A 13773-nucleotide genomic window follows, 5' to 3' on the forward strand; every position below is an offset into this window, starting at 1 on the left:
CGAACGGCTGTGTGGTGTTTAGCTGCCAGCCGGGTTAAACCACAACAAGAATATATTTTCTTCCTCTCTGGGAAGAAACTATAGCTGTTCAGGTCATTTCTGTTAACTTCTTTTAAAAGGAGGATTAAAAAGAGAGACAGGGAATATTCACTACCAATTCTTCTGGGATGTACACCGCTCTTACAGGCAGATCATGCCATTTCTACAAATCTTTGATGGTCAAGGGACAGGTATGAATCTCACTAGAGCTTCAGGCATATATGTGAGGCAGAACGCCAAAAAGGGAGGAAAAAGTGAAAACCTCAGTAATATTGCTTGGAAGATTCAACATCAGGACTAATGAAGAAGGTCACTGCAATCAAAGACCCACATTTCAGTCCAACAGTCCTGTGAAAGTTCTGGGAAAACCAGTTTATTCCAGAATCACTATGGAATATAAACACCATGATGGCAACTTTGGGAGTGGCATTTTTTCTTTTGTCTCCTTTAATAAGTTACCAGTTCCTGAACTTCTTAATATTACTGTCCTAGCTCAGACCTCTTGCTTTAACATTGAAAAACAGTTCTATTAGCTTGGGAACATAAGCAAAGAATCTATTTCTCAGCTCCCAGGTATGTTTAGTTTAGAGTAGCAAATGCAATTCTAAGAGCCTGTTAAAACAAATTATCAGTAGCCTTCATTGTCCAGTAAATAAGTGAGCTGGTTATTGACTGGTCACAGCTGTGCATTTTCCAGTTGCAGTAGAAAACCATCCGTATCTCTAGTGGACTTTGTCCAGCTCTGAGGTAAAACTTGATCCTATGCTTTGGTTCTTTTGCAAGCTTGAGATGGCACTGAAAATAACCAGCTATTCTAAGAATATTCTTAGAATATTCTAAGAATAATTATGAAATAGCTATTTTCCTTGTCTCATTCCCTGTCCTTATATTTATTCTTCTTCAACTCGTGCTGTAGTGGAGCTTAGGGAAGCTATAATTACAGAAACCACAGTCAAAGGTACCTGTTGCAGATGTCCAGTTGTGTCATTCCAGACACAACTGTGTAAACTGTAGTGTATTCACAGTGTTGTATATTCACAAAAATAACAATTTGTCAATAATAGCCTACCAGCAGTCTAGAAATTTTTCTGGCTACTCTAAAGATAATATGGTGGAAGGAGAGGATATGTAAAGTCACATCCCTGTGCAGAATATGCCATACCACCCTATGTATGTATATTTTCTTTCCTTCCCTTCTCTCCTAGCCTGTGTATACTGAAGCTTTGTATTAGAGCCACTGGTTTGCACCCAAGTTTTACTACTAAGGAACAGTATTTTTTCCCAAATGTCCATCTGCTCCCAAGCTAGTGCCTATATTGGGCAATTAGCACAAGGTCATCAGTCCTGTTATTTCTGTTCTGTCAGCTCTTGTACCACAAGAAGCCTGAGAAACAGCATCTGTAGTGGCAAACCATCCCAGTAGCTGTAGGATGACCACATCCAGTTTTTCAGCGTTTTCTTCATTTTCTGTTCTAGCTACTCAGACTTTTTCTGCCTTTCCTCTTTTAGAAAGTCAAGCTTATCAGTCTTGGAATGACGAAACTGACTTTTGCTTACCCATCTAGGAAGCTTGATCTCTCTGTTCTCCACTATGCAGCACAATTATGCTCTGAAAAAGGGCTGTTGCTTAATTTTAGGGGTTCGTGGTCTGAAGTACTGAACATTTATTTTTTACTGAGGAACCTGCTTTGCAGGGGGGTTGGACCTCATGATCTTTCGAGGTCCCTTCCAACCCCTACAGTTCTGTGGTTCTGTGATTTATGAAACAAACTTCCTAGTGCCCCTAAGACAAATCAATAAAGCTCAAGACTTCTCTGTATTTTGCTTCTTCTGTGTATTAGAGAATAATCCAAGACTGACATAAGCAATGAGATCATTGTTTCCTGTGAAATTCCCTCACTAAAATGAGACTGTTTTTAGATAATATGGCCCTAAATGTCTCTTGTTGACAAATCCTTACCTTTCCTTCTTGGCTGATGTTTTACACATGAAGCCTCCTATCAGATACATGGAAACCCAATTCAAGAAACAGTCTTTGCTTCCCTCCCACTCGTTTAAATTCATGGCCTACAAAGCCTTTCCTTTTGAGGAGGGATGGGGACGGATGGGGGGGAGGGGTGGTGGGGAAGGGGTTAGGGAGGGCAAGAACTACAGCTGAACTCTAAAGTGGGACAAGACTGCTGTCTGCTGGTAATTTTGGAAATTACCTCATAATAGTGACCATCTATGTGATGTTGGCATCACATAGAAATACTCCTTCAAACTTAATACAGAAGAAGTGGTTTGAATGGTTTTACACGAAAGACACAATGTTGGGGAGAGTCTGCTAATGACAAAAAGGACCATAATGGAGCTGTAGACTGGTAAAGGAAACAGAATCATCTTAAAGGGATTTCAGTAGAAAGATTTTAGACCCTGAATAAACACTGCTGACATCAGAGACAGAATTAGACCAAGGCAGGCAAAAAATATCACACCATTAGTGTTATCATGTAGGCAGAGACAGACCAAAAAATGCTAAATGTATTTTTAAAACTCAATCCAAACATAGACAAATGTCTGCCATCATTCTTATAATTAGCAAGTTAAACATACAGGCTGCTGAAAAAAAGAAAGGTATTGCCAGGGCATCTGTCACCTGTCCAATATTTTAAATGGCTTTCTCTAGTCTTCTGTCTTGGTCCTAAATGTTTCAGCTTACTCTGACGTTGTTGTTCACCTCCCCTGGGGGCATAACAGCTGTTAGGAGCTTAGCAGAACAGCACAAAAGAAAAATAAATGAATAAATAAATAACTTTATTTTGCTAGAAGAGTTATCTATTTTCAAATAATTGTATGTATCCTGTAGTAACTGACTGCTTTTTATATCAAGACAGGCTGGAGTGAAACCATTAGACTGCAACATGAATTGCAGGTATTCAGTAATGTTGCTAACTGTGTCCTGACTGTTTATGTGAGAAGATGAGGCCTGAATGAGCTGAGCATGTCCTAAACCTAAATTTGTTTGTTCATGTGCCTATCTCTCCCTGTATTGCCTCGATGTCTGTTGGTATACACAGTCTCACTGGCACAGATCTTTCCCTCTTGAAAGTTACATCATAACTGGACACACCTAAGGGGAAAAATGTAGTTTTGTTTCTTCATTTAATTACGTGTGAGAGAAAACAATAGTAATAATAAAGTACCCTACCACCTTAAAGTTCCCACCACCTTAAAACAGTCTCCAACATGGAGTATGCGCATGCTCCTAGATGAAATTTTTTGGGAGTCATAGGTACTCGGGAGAAGATTATATTTCTGCTTCCTGGAACAGGGTAGTCAGAGGAGTAAAACCTAAGAGCTCAGTATTGTACTTCCCTCCCTTTCAGAGCAGCCAAAAAGTATTGCACAGACAGAAGAGGATATTCACAATCAGGCAAGACTACAAACATAAACACCAGTCTGTAATAAGCAAATAAATCTCAATGCAAAACAATAACAATGGGTTTGAGTTCTGCTTATCATTCTGGGTTGGAAGAGTGAGAATGAAAGCACCATAAACACTGCCATGAAATCGCATGGTGAAAAATAACTGCATATAAAACCAGATAATAAAATGAATATATATATATATATATAAATGCTGGGATAATGGATACACTAAGAGGTAATCAGACTATCTCACAGACAAAGTAATGGCAGTGGAAGGAAGGGGCCTGTGGTTGCCACAGCAACTTTTCATGTTGACTGGATGACAAAATGTGAGGGTGGAGATGTGTGGGATTGTTTTTGTATGAGGTTGTATCGTTGTGGGGACAGGGGTTCCACAATGATATATTCTCCAGGAGGCCTTTACAAAAACCCATATGTGCATAAGCCTCAGGGGAGAGTGTATTAAGACAAGTACAGAACATTCTGCAGCACAGTGGGCATGTTCTGTCTTGGTTTCTCCTGACAGACCTACTATGCTGAGACTTACTTTTATTATCTGAGAACTGCAAGCCTAAGCCTATCCTGTCTGGAAAATAAGCCAGGAGATTCTGGGATGACCTCGAAATAATTTTCAACAAACCAGATTGATTGCAGATGCACCTAAAACCTATCACAGTGTGTGAAATTGACAGCTAATATTTTTTCTGATGCAATAGTATTTGCTATTGCCCCCACCCTCTACCCCTTGACCCCCTTCCAAATTTTCTTTGCTAGCATGACCAAAGTGTTAGGAAAAAAATCTGAAAAGTAGCAGGTATCTGTCAAAGGCAATATATAAAATGGTGTTGGGGCTTTCTCTGGGCAAGTCTCCAGTGTCCACTGACTAAGACATGCCTCTCAGGGCAATTTTTTTCTCAAATCCTCCATTCTATCTCATTGCAGTTTTTCCTAATGGATACAAAAGGGTTTGTCTGGGACTAGCCAACACATTCTTCTGGACTGTACTCATGCAAATTACTTTTAACCTATCAGGAATTTTAATGTGATCTTGCAAGACTATTTAAGGTTTCTGGCCTGACAGTGAAGGGAAAACAAATGAGTTTGTTTTAATTCAATACCACAAAGCTGAAGCACCTATATGAAAACACGTGACTATGACCACCACAAAACAATTTGATTATTAAGCTCCACATGCTACAGAAATGAAGGCTTCCCTGTGCTTAGAGTACAAGTCTGAAAAAAAGGAAACTGTAGTTGTAGAGGAATTGTATTTGTAGACTTTGACAGCCTCTGGTACTTTGGGTACCTCTGTATGGTTCTATGTCTTCAGAATGAGAGCAGCAGGTGATATCAATGAGAGAAAATGAAGATTAGGCCATGAAACAACTGGAGGTAAAAAACAGACAACAAAAATAAGTATCAATAAACTCTGAAAAGTGCTCTTATAAATGCTACAAATAATACAATAGAATTTCAAGCTGGCATTCTGCCATAGTCCTTCAGAGACCGAGGACATCTTTGGGTTTCCAGATCAGTAAACTTTACCTAAGTTTCTGCTTACTAAACTCAACTGCAGCACACACATTTTCTTAGCTTATAATACAACAGTTTGTCATTGTGACCAACACCAAGGTGATTTTTGGTGTTGGCACAAAACTTACAGTGATGGGTAAGAAAAAATTGTTTTCTCTTTAAATAACTTTAAATCCCAGTTCTTCTTTTCAGAGAACTTCAACTTTATCCTCCTTTTCATCGTTAAGCTGGCGTTTTACTAATGTTCTAGTAGCCCAGTCTGCTTTGGAGACTAGATTAAGTTTGCTACTCTAGGTAAGGACGTACATTTCACTTTGGAGAACTGAACAAAGGCATCTTCTGTGAATAAAGGACTGTTCATAAAAAGGATAGATGGGTTGAAAAATATGTGCATGTTATCAATGTATCTTCTTAATACATCAGCATCTGCAAAAATCATTATTCTTGAAATGCCCCAATAATGCTAGTTCTCCTGGGTTTCCAGGTTGTCCGTAACAATTGTCTAAGTTATGTTTACATTTAGGAAAGGTCTAGAAAACAAATCAAGAACCTACAAACACATTACTTTGAATCTTTTGAGGGTAAACTAAAATGTTATCTCAGATGACTTGGAAAGACAAGTATACTACTGTTTTTGGTTAACAAACAGAAGCAAAAATTTTCAGCTTTACCATAAGCAATACTATCAGCTCTCTGCAGCTGTTTAGTTTCTAGTTGTTCTATAAAACTATTGTCCACAGCATGGCAAGTTTTTCTTCCACAGAGCACACTTGTCAGAATGATAATAAAAATTACGGTTACTATTTTTACTATTATTATTATTACTATTATTAAATAAAAACACTATTCCTATTACTATAATTGCTATTTCAGAATAGATTCTGAAAGGCCACTGAAAGTCACCAAAAGAGAATGTGTGGTTCATTTCAAATAAAAGTAACTCCTGTGGAATACTTCTATCTGGACCACACTTCTGGATTTGGACTCTTTCCAAATTCAAGTGAAAGCAAGGCTGTTTCTGAGACTGATTAATTATGGTGATCTCTTGTCATTATCGTTATTCCTGGAATTAGAAGAACCTCACACTTCTATACCAGACTCTTCCCTGCAGAAAAAAATGTTTTCGAGTGATAAATTTTAGTCTTCATAGGAAAAATGGAGGCTCTTCCTCAGACATGATCAGACATCTAAAAAAAAAATGAAGTGCAAATCAGTGGTGCTGATGGAAATATTACATAAACCCATCATTGGCTATTGATACTACAGACTGTTATGTACATTAAAAAAAAAAAGTTTATTTTACAAGATAGTAATGTTCACAAGCTTGAAAGAAGATGTGGAAATAAGGAACTGAGTCTGTTCAGCAGAAAATAAGCAATGAAAATTGCTCTGTCTGCATCTGAGAAATGTTTTCTAACACTGCATGTGTCCTCGAAAGAAATGATGAAAGCTGCAGCAACTGGTTCAGCTAAGCCTGAAGCAGAGAGCTCTGGAAGAGTTATTTCTTGGATTGGTTTCACTGGATCAGACACACAAATGTACTTGCTGTTCCTTTACACATCTCTTTTTTTTTTTTTTTTTAGGGGACCATGAATTAATGAGCTCTGTGTTTCAGTATTTGTTAGTTCTGCATGAGGGAGGGTTAGTCCAGAGGTTTGGTTCAGAGGACTGACGGTAGCAGAGAGGTTTTACTGCAGCTGCAAAATAGTGTGAATTATGAAAAACTGTTCTTTGGCACTGGGACAAAACTCACAGTCATAGGTAAGACAAAAATCAGATCTCTGTATTTTGCGTGTAATACTATTTTAGGGGACAAGAGCATTCTTAATTCACAGAAAAATAATGATCATTTTTCACTCATCCATGATGACAGGATTAATGATTTATTGGTTGCTTATTGGAAACAGATGTTCTGATATAAAAGTGTAGGGTTTGCAGGCACCAATTTTAAGATTGTTTTCTCTTTTGTCTTATGATGTTCTGTTTACCCTGACTGTGAAATTCATGATGGGAGAAAGAGAAAAAAACACTGCTCCCATTGTTCAAGAAAACATTACAGAGTTTGAAAATGAAGGGTCCTTCTTTAGTCTGCAAGGTGGTTTATGTTTGTTTGTTTGTTTGTTTGTTTGTTTGTTTTTTTCAGTTCTTCTGCCTTGCTGTCTAACAACCAAAAGCAAAATTTCAGAGGTACAGCCAAGATCACTGTTTGTATGCTTGTGGTGGCTGAATCAGGCAGGGAAGGCGCAGTCTTGCTGGTATTTTGCTTCCCTCTCCATAGATGGTAGGCAAGCTGCCTGAAATTGCCCTGGGACACTGTTTCCTTTTAACATTCTTTTTCACTGTTAAAAAGGCTATTTTAAAAAGTCTGTATTCTCTTTCTCTTACTTTTCTGAGAGGAAGTGCACTTCTCTCCGCTATTCATTCTCTTCTTCCCTATATGCTTTCTCTGTCTTCTCCCCTCCAAGCAAAGGATTTAACATCACCTGCTCTGTTAATAACATCTGCCTTTAACATCAAGGCTGCTCTGTTAAGCATTTTGGAATCATAAGACAAAACAACCTTTCCCCTCTGCCACTGCCAGCTCTAAAAGCAAACTGCACAAATACACATGGGCTTGATCCTTTAAACATTCCCATTTTGAGGAACTAAGTGCTGACAAAAACAGCACAAGGAGTGTGTGTGTTACTATATTATGGTGTACACCTGTGCTTTTTGACTGTACCAGTTATATTTACTGTCACTGTGTTCAGATTTATATGTAAGCTCAATGTGAAGGACATATGAAAATTTTCCTTTCATTAATGATACATAACATATACACAGATGATTTTCAAATGGGAGTAGAGGTGAAAAATAGCAAGATATTATTAAAATGATATTGCTATTATGGGAATTGGAGAACTGTGATACTTTTTCTTTTAGATGGATGAAGAATGTTTAACAGGGTATACATGTATTTATGTATGACAGTGATTAAGCATTGCACCAGTGATCTTCCATGAGCAATGTGGAAGATCAGAACAGAACGGGCTGTTGATATATATTTTCTTCTAATTCTCTCTGCTCTTGCTTGTATCAGTCTCCTTATACCTTATTCCATTTCAAGCATAGTCATCTCTGGCTTTTTTTTTTTTAAAAAAAAACTTTTGTCATTTTTTCTTTCTGCCTTTTTCACTTCCTTCCTCTTTCTCTCTCTCTCTTTTTTTTTTTTTTTTTAGCATGTTGAATCTTTCTCACTATTCTTTTCTGTTCTCCTCATCTGTTTCAGTGTCTTCACTCTTTAGCCACTGGGGCTACGAGACAATGAACTTATGCTAGAAAGAATTTTAAGATTAAAAAAAAATAAATTATCAAATCATGTACTAGAAGGAGCAGTAAAAGTGATCAGCCTTACTTTTGGAAGGAAAGCAGTGCCAAACTTGCTAGTGAGTTATATATGCAACCATCTAGTTACCTCTTCTGAGGTCTGTATGAGCTGTACGAGACCTGGCAGAATTATCAAGCTTGATAAAATAAAAGAAGTCTAGAAAAATATATAACAAATATAAAAAAAATATAAAAAAGGTGGCTTTTAGAGTCACTGCCAAGTTTCTGAGTAGCATCTCATTGTTACCTTGTACATCTCTTCTGACTGCAGATATACATATAAGATATACATATATCTGCATATTTTATATGCATATATATATAAGATTAAATGTCTTAAACACTTGAGACTAAAAATATTAAACACTCTAGGACATGGAACATCTTTTGTTTTCTGAGTGTATAGATTCTCACTTCACTTTGAAAAGTCTAAGGTGAGGTTTTCTCATACCCAGGATAACCTAAATAATAAATAATATAAAGAGATATTTCATAGTCTTAAAAAAAGGATGGCAAGTAAAGATCTAGAGCTAAACTTGCCCCAGGCAGGCTCAGGTTACCTACCTAAAGTGTTATTCACTTCAGATAGTGAGAAAGATTATCTCTTTCTTTTCAGGTCACTCCTCAGCTAGGGCTCCAATTAGGGTATCACATGGAAATATAATTCTGAACAATGCAGTAACAGTCCTGTCTTACTACAACTCCAGGAATGTGCTGCAGTCAGCTAAAGATGCTTGTGCCTTGTAACGCAGGCTTTTATCTGTTACTACAAATGCAGGCCTTTTGGGTACTTTACTTTGTTTGCTCATCTTCTTATAATCTTTCCTGTTCTTCTGTCAGGGACAACACCAGAAATACAAACAGTGCTCCATTTGTGTAGCCAGGCCTTTTATATTTCTGTGCAATGAGTGAATTTTTGCAGTTTCTTGATGTCTATCTGTCTAACAAATAATAATATGTCTAATAGGCATTTGTTAAAAGGCCAGACATACCAGGAGTCACATAGCACAAATAAGATGCACAGTTACAAGAGTATCCTGGCTGAAAAAAATAATGGAGGCTCTGGGCTGTATTGTTTTCTGTTTCAGAGAAGAATGATGTAATCACATCACCAGCTGTGGCCATCTTTTCCCCATCAAAGCAAGAGATCCAAGAGAAGAGCAAGGCCACACTGGTATGCCTGGCCTCTGGTTTCTACCCCGACAACCTCAATCTAGTCTGGAAGGTGAATGGTGCTGAGAGGACAGAAGGGGTGGGGACAGATGAGACTTCCACATCATATGGGAATGCTTATTCACGGACCAGCCGACTGAGAATCTCAGCCCAAGAATGGTTCAACCCTTTGAATCGTTTTGAGTGTGTTGCCAATTTTTTTAAGAATGAAGCACAGGAATCAATACACAAATTCATCTATGGTGATGCTGGTGAGTAAAAAATATAATAAAATAAAAATAAAAGAATATCATCATCATCATGGTGTACAGACTAGAAATCACTTAAAGGAGGAAAAAGGCTGGGGGCTACTTATTTCTATGTACAGTGGTGTGTTCATGGCACAAATTATATGTAAATGTGTACCTATTTCCATATGTCTCTTTATATTCCCAGCCCTGTGTACCTATTATTATCATTATATATCTATACATTTTCAAAGGTTTCTTCAGATTTCTTAGTGTAAATATATAGTAAAATGTTTATTATAATATATACTATATTTATATTTTATACCATTTTAATGTATTTACTGTACTAAATATATACTGATGTAAAATGTATAGTAAAATAAATATTGTGAAATTAAACTTCTAAAATTTGTGTTATATTCACATTGAAGAGAAACGTAACTTTCAATTCATTTTTGTCTTTCAGGATGTGCACTTGCTGAAGGTATGTGTGTCTTCTCACAAGCATAAATATCTGCATTTATTTCAATTCCAGTTTTACTGATGTTACGTACAAGGGGTATGATATATATATATATATATTTCCAATAAAAGAGTAACTTATACTTCTACACCTAAACAGCATGAATGTCAGATATGAAAAAAAAAAAAAAAAAAAAAAAAGACTCGGGAATGGCTGGGCCTGCATGTTGTACATAGCTGGGTTTTTAGATCTTCTTTATGCTTACCTTTTGAAATGGTACAAGAAACAGTGGAACTTTCCTGTCCTGTCATTTGCTCTTCTTATCTTCTCCAGTCCTCAATGCTGCCTTCTGTTGGGAAGCTGCTTGCTTATCTTTTACCTAGAAGAAAAATAATCCCTGAAAGAAATCATAGTTAGCCAAGTGATTATGACATCAAAATTATAACCCGAGAATTCTTAATATTTCCTATTATTGAATTCAGAATATTTCCTATTAAAAGTTGCATCTTTCCTTCAAACTGTGAAGATATCCATATAAATAATTATGATTATTTTCTCTATGTATTCGTAATTGCATATTCTTGGTTTTGACCAACTTCTTTACCACTTCAAGTATCTGAAGGCTGAAATGAAATCAGGCTGGTCTTTCAACACTACCACGGTACCTTGAGAGTGAAAAAGATGTAATAAAGAAAGGCTAGATTCCGGGTTATTCTAGACTAAGTAAAACTTTACTTATATATCAGCATTCACAAGGCCACGGAAAATAATGAGTGAAAAAAATTATATCTTGCGATTCAGCTTAATTCCAATTCCTAAGGGTGATTAACAAGACCACCCTAGTTTTTCAGCAAGTCTTGTAACACATGTTAAATGTTGTAACAATGTTAAATGTTCCCAATTAGGACATACTCTTTTAGAATAAAGCCAATCTATGTATTTTCTTGGGTCATTTTCTCCTTTGGTTCTTTGAATCACAATATTCTTTCATCTCCTGTGCTAATCACATGTGTTAACATAGCTATTTATCTGGCTCTAGTTCCTTTGCTTTGCGTAGTTAAAGATTTCAAGAATTCTCTTATTTGATTAAAGCTACATTAGATCCAGTCTCTCCTGTTGATGATAATTCAATACACCAATGATATTTGGTTTGCAGAGTCCTACATGCTGCATGGAAATTCTCTGAAGCTCACTTACCTCATTCTCTGTGGGAAAGCCTTCTTGTATGCTATTTTGGTGTGCACTCTGATGTTAACAGCCAAGGTAGGTTTGTGTATCACTTCCAGGATGATTTTGTTCAGTAGTACAAGCATAAGACAAAACCTACTTTCAGGCGTGGGGTGTTCTCCATATGCTCTGCGGAGATATGTCCTGCCTAGTTTGAAAAATTGCAAATGATGAATTTTCTATTACTGTTTTTCCACATCTCAAACAAAATCAATGCTATATAGCAGAGCAATTCCATCTGGAAATACTTTTTAAACACATGGAAAAAGAGAAGAATAATTATGCACAACTTATCCAGAAAGTAAAAAAAAAGGAAATATCATATGTATCATACTTTTCTATAAGCATTGAAAAGAGGCACATGGCTGCAGTAAAAGTAATAAATGGGTTTTGAGGAGATATGTGCAATGAATGGGATAAATATGAAGAAGTGGGGGACGTTTAAGTAGCTAGTAACTGCCATGAAATTATTTTTATCCATAAGCTTCTCATACACCTAGCAGATAATTCCAGTAAGAGTAGTGGAAGTCTCAGCATCTGTTCCTTTAAAAACAGGACTGAGAGGTGTGTTTGAAAAGGGACCTGACAGAGCTGAGAATGAGTATGAACAAAACCTCAATTATTTTCAATACTTTTTTGTCTCCTTTTTGAAGGCTGCTTGAGGAAGTAGGTTTGTACTTTACTGGGTCACAATGATCTGTGAAAATTTATGTGTAAAACTATTAGGTCAGGATGTAAGAAAATAATATGCAGAGGTTAAGATACTTTCTTGCTACAAAGAAAGGGTGAAAACCGAGAGCTACAACATGCTCATTTTTGTTAATATTCTCAGGAAACACATCAGTTTAGACACTGATATATCTGGTCTACTGTTTCCTAGATTGTTGTATTTGTGGCTTTTGTTTGTTCATTCTGTTTTGTTTTCATTTAGGCTGGTGGCACACTGTATACAGAATGAATGAATAACCCTCTCAATTGCATCAGCAGGACCAATGCAAATTCTGTTTATTACTGCATAAAGGATCCAGGCTTCTGTCTAAGATCTTCTTTGTTTCTTGTGTTTCTCTGTTCCCTCCTGTTCTTTCTAATTTGTTGTAATCACTGGTGGACATCCAAAAAAATCTCTATCATAGCTTCAAAACTAACACCTTCTTGTTGCTTAGAGAGTTGCATCAAGTTGCATTAGCTCCTTGAATTGGGAATAAAGTTTTATCTTCAGTCCATTTGAGAAGCTTGAATTGATTTTTTTTTTTTTTTTAGTTTGATTTTTTGTAGCAATAGTGTCCTACACAAGTTCCAGTGACCTGTAGTATTGTGAGGAACTCACATTAAAAAACATTCACAGACAGTCCTGAGAGAAACAGTCTATCTCTTATGAAAATATTAGAAGGCTCATCCATAGCTGATACTGTATACCAGCAACTGGAGTGGACTCCATGCTTCAGAAGCTTGCACAGCCCAGTCCAATGACTGGGAGAGGGGATACCAAACAGACTGCATGTCTAAGTCAAGTTGCTGAGAGATGCATATGTGTAGGTCTCAGTGTGTGTGCAGGTGTGTGGGGTTGGTATCTGTGAATGGGAGGGTCTGTACCAGGGAGTGGAGTGGGACTGCATGCCTCAGAGCCTCGAATGTCCAGCTACCAGTATGTGAGGATGTCAGGAGCCCAAGGATCCAGGGCCAGCTCCTAGATAAACAGAATGCCTAAGGCCAGCTACTGGAGGGATCTGTACTGTATATCCCTCCTGATCAGACCTTTATCCTGATCAGCCAGAGGGACACAGAATGAGGCTGGAGCAGCCTTTTTTTCTGTTGGATTCAGTAACCCAAACTAAAATAATTGGAACTTACCATTCCCTCCTAGATCATTCTCTCCTTCATCTTAGAGGACCAAGGACATCATCAACCCATGCACAGCAGTACTTAGATGGCCAGTGGTACATTTTGCGTTAACAGTCTTCCTATGCTTCATCCCTACTTTGTCAATAGTTTTTGTGCTACAGCAGTACATAAAATGAGAAGACGGATCCAACCTCAGTCTAAATGAAGAAAATAAAAATGGGGTTTGAGGTTGAAGGGGTATTCCTGTGATTTGACAATCATAAATTTACTGGGGGCCAAGGAAGAAAAAAACTAAATTTTTCATAATTTTTTGGTATTGCCTGAAATACCACACATTGCCAGCTGTGAGGTATGGAAGCATTTGCACACCAACACAGATCCCACATTCAGACCATTATTTTGATATTTTTATTATGAAATGAAACCCTCACTGCTGATACAGAATGGACTAACTGCTGCCCTTCTCATCATAGAAGCCAAGGACTAAAC

At 37.2% G+C, this 13773-nt stretch overlaps 1 gene segment (V, D, J or C); it reads left to right on the forward strand.

Annotated features, from left to right (window-relative positions):
* Positions 1-4827: 4827 nt before the first annotated feature.
* On the forward strand, positions 4828-12673 carry LOC118160639. The segment is given in 6 exon segments: positions 4828-4842; positions 6630-6744; positions 9438-9773; positions 10219-10256; positions 11368-11478; positions 12374-12673. Coding segments are annotated over 6 exon segments (642 nt in total).
* Positions 12674-13773: the final 1100 nt, after the last annotated feature.

The sequence above is a fragment of the Oxyura jamaicensis genome, chromosome 1, assembly GCF_011077185.1.
Source record: "Oxyura jamaicensis isolate SHBP4307 breed ruddy duck chromosome 1, BPBGC_Ojam_1.0, whole genome shotgun sequence".
Taxonomy (NCBI): Eukaryota; Metazoa; Chordata; class Aves; order Anseriformes; family Anatidae; genus Oxyura; species Oxyura jamaicensis.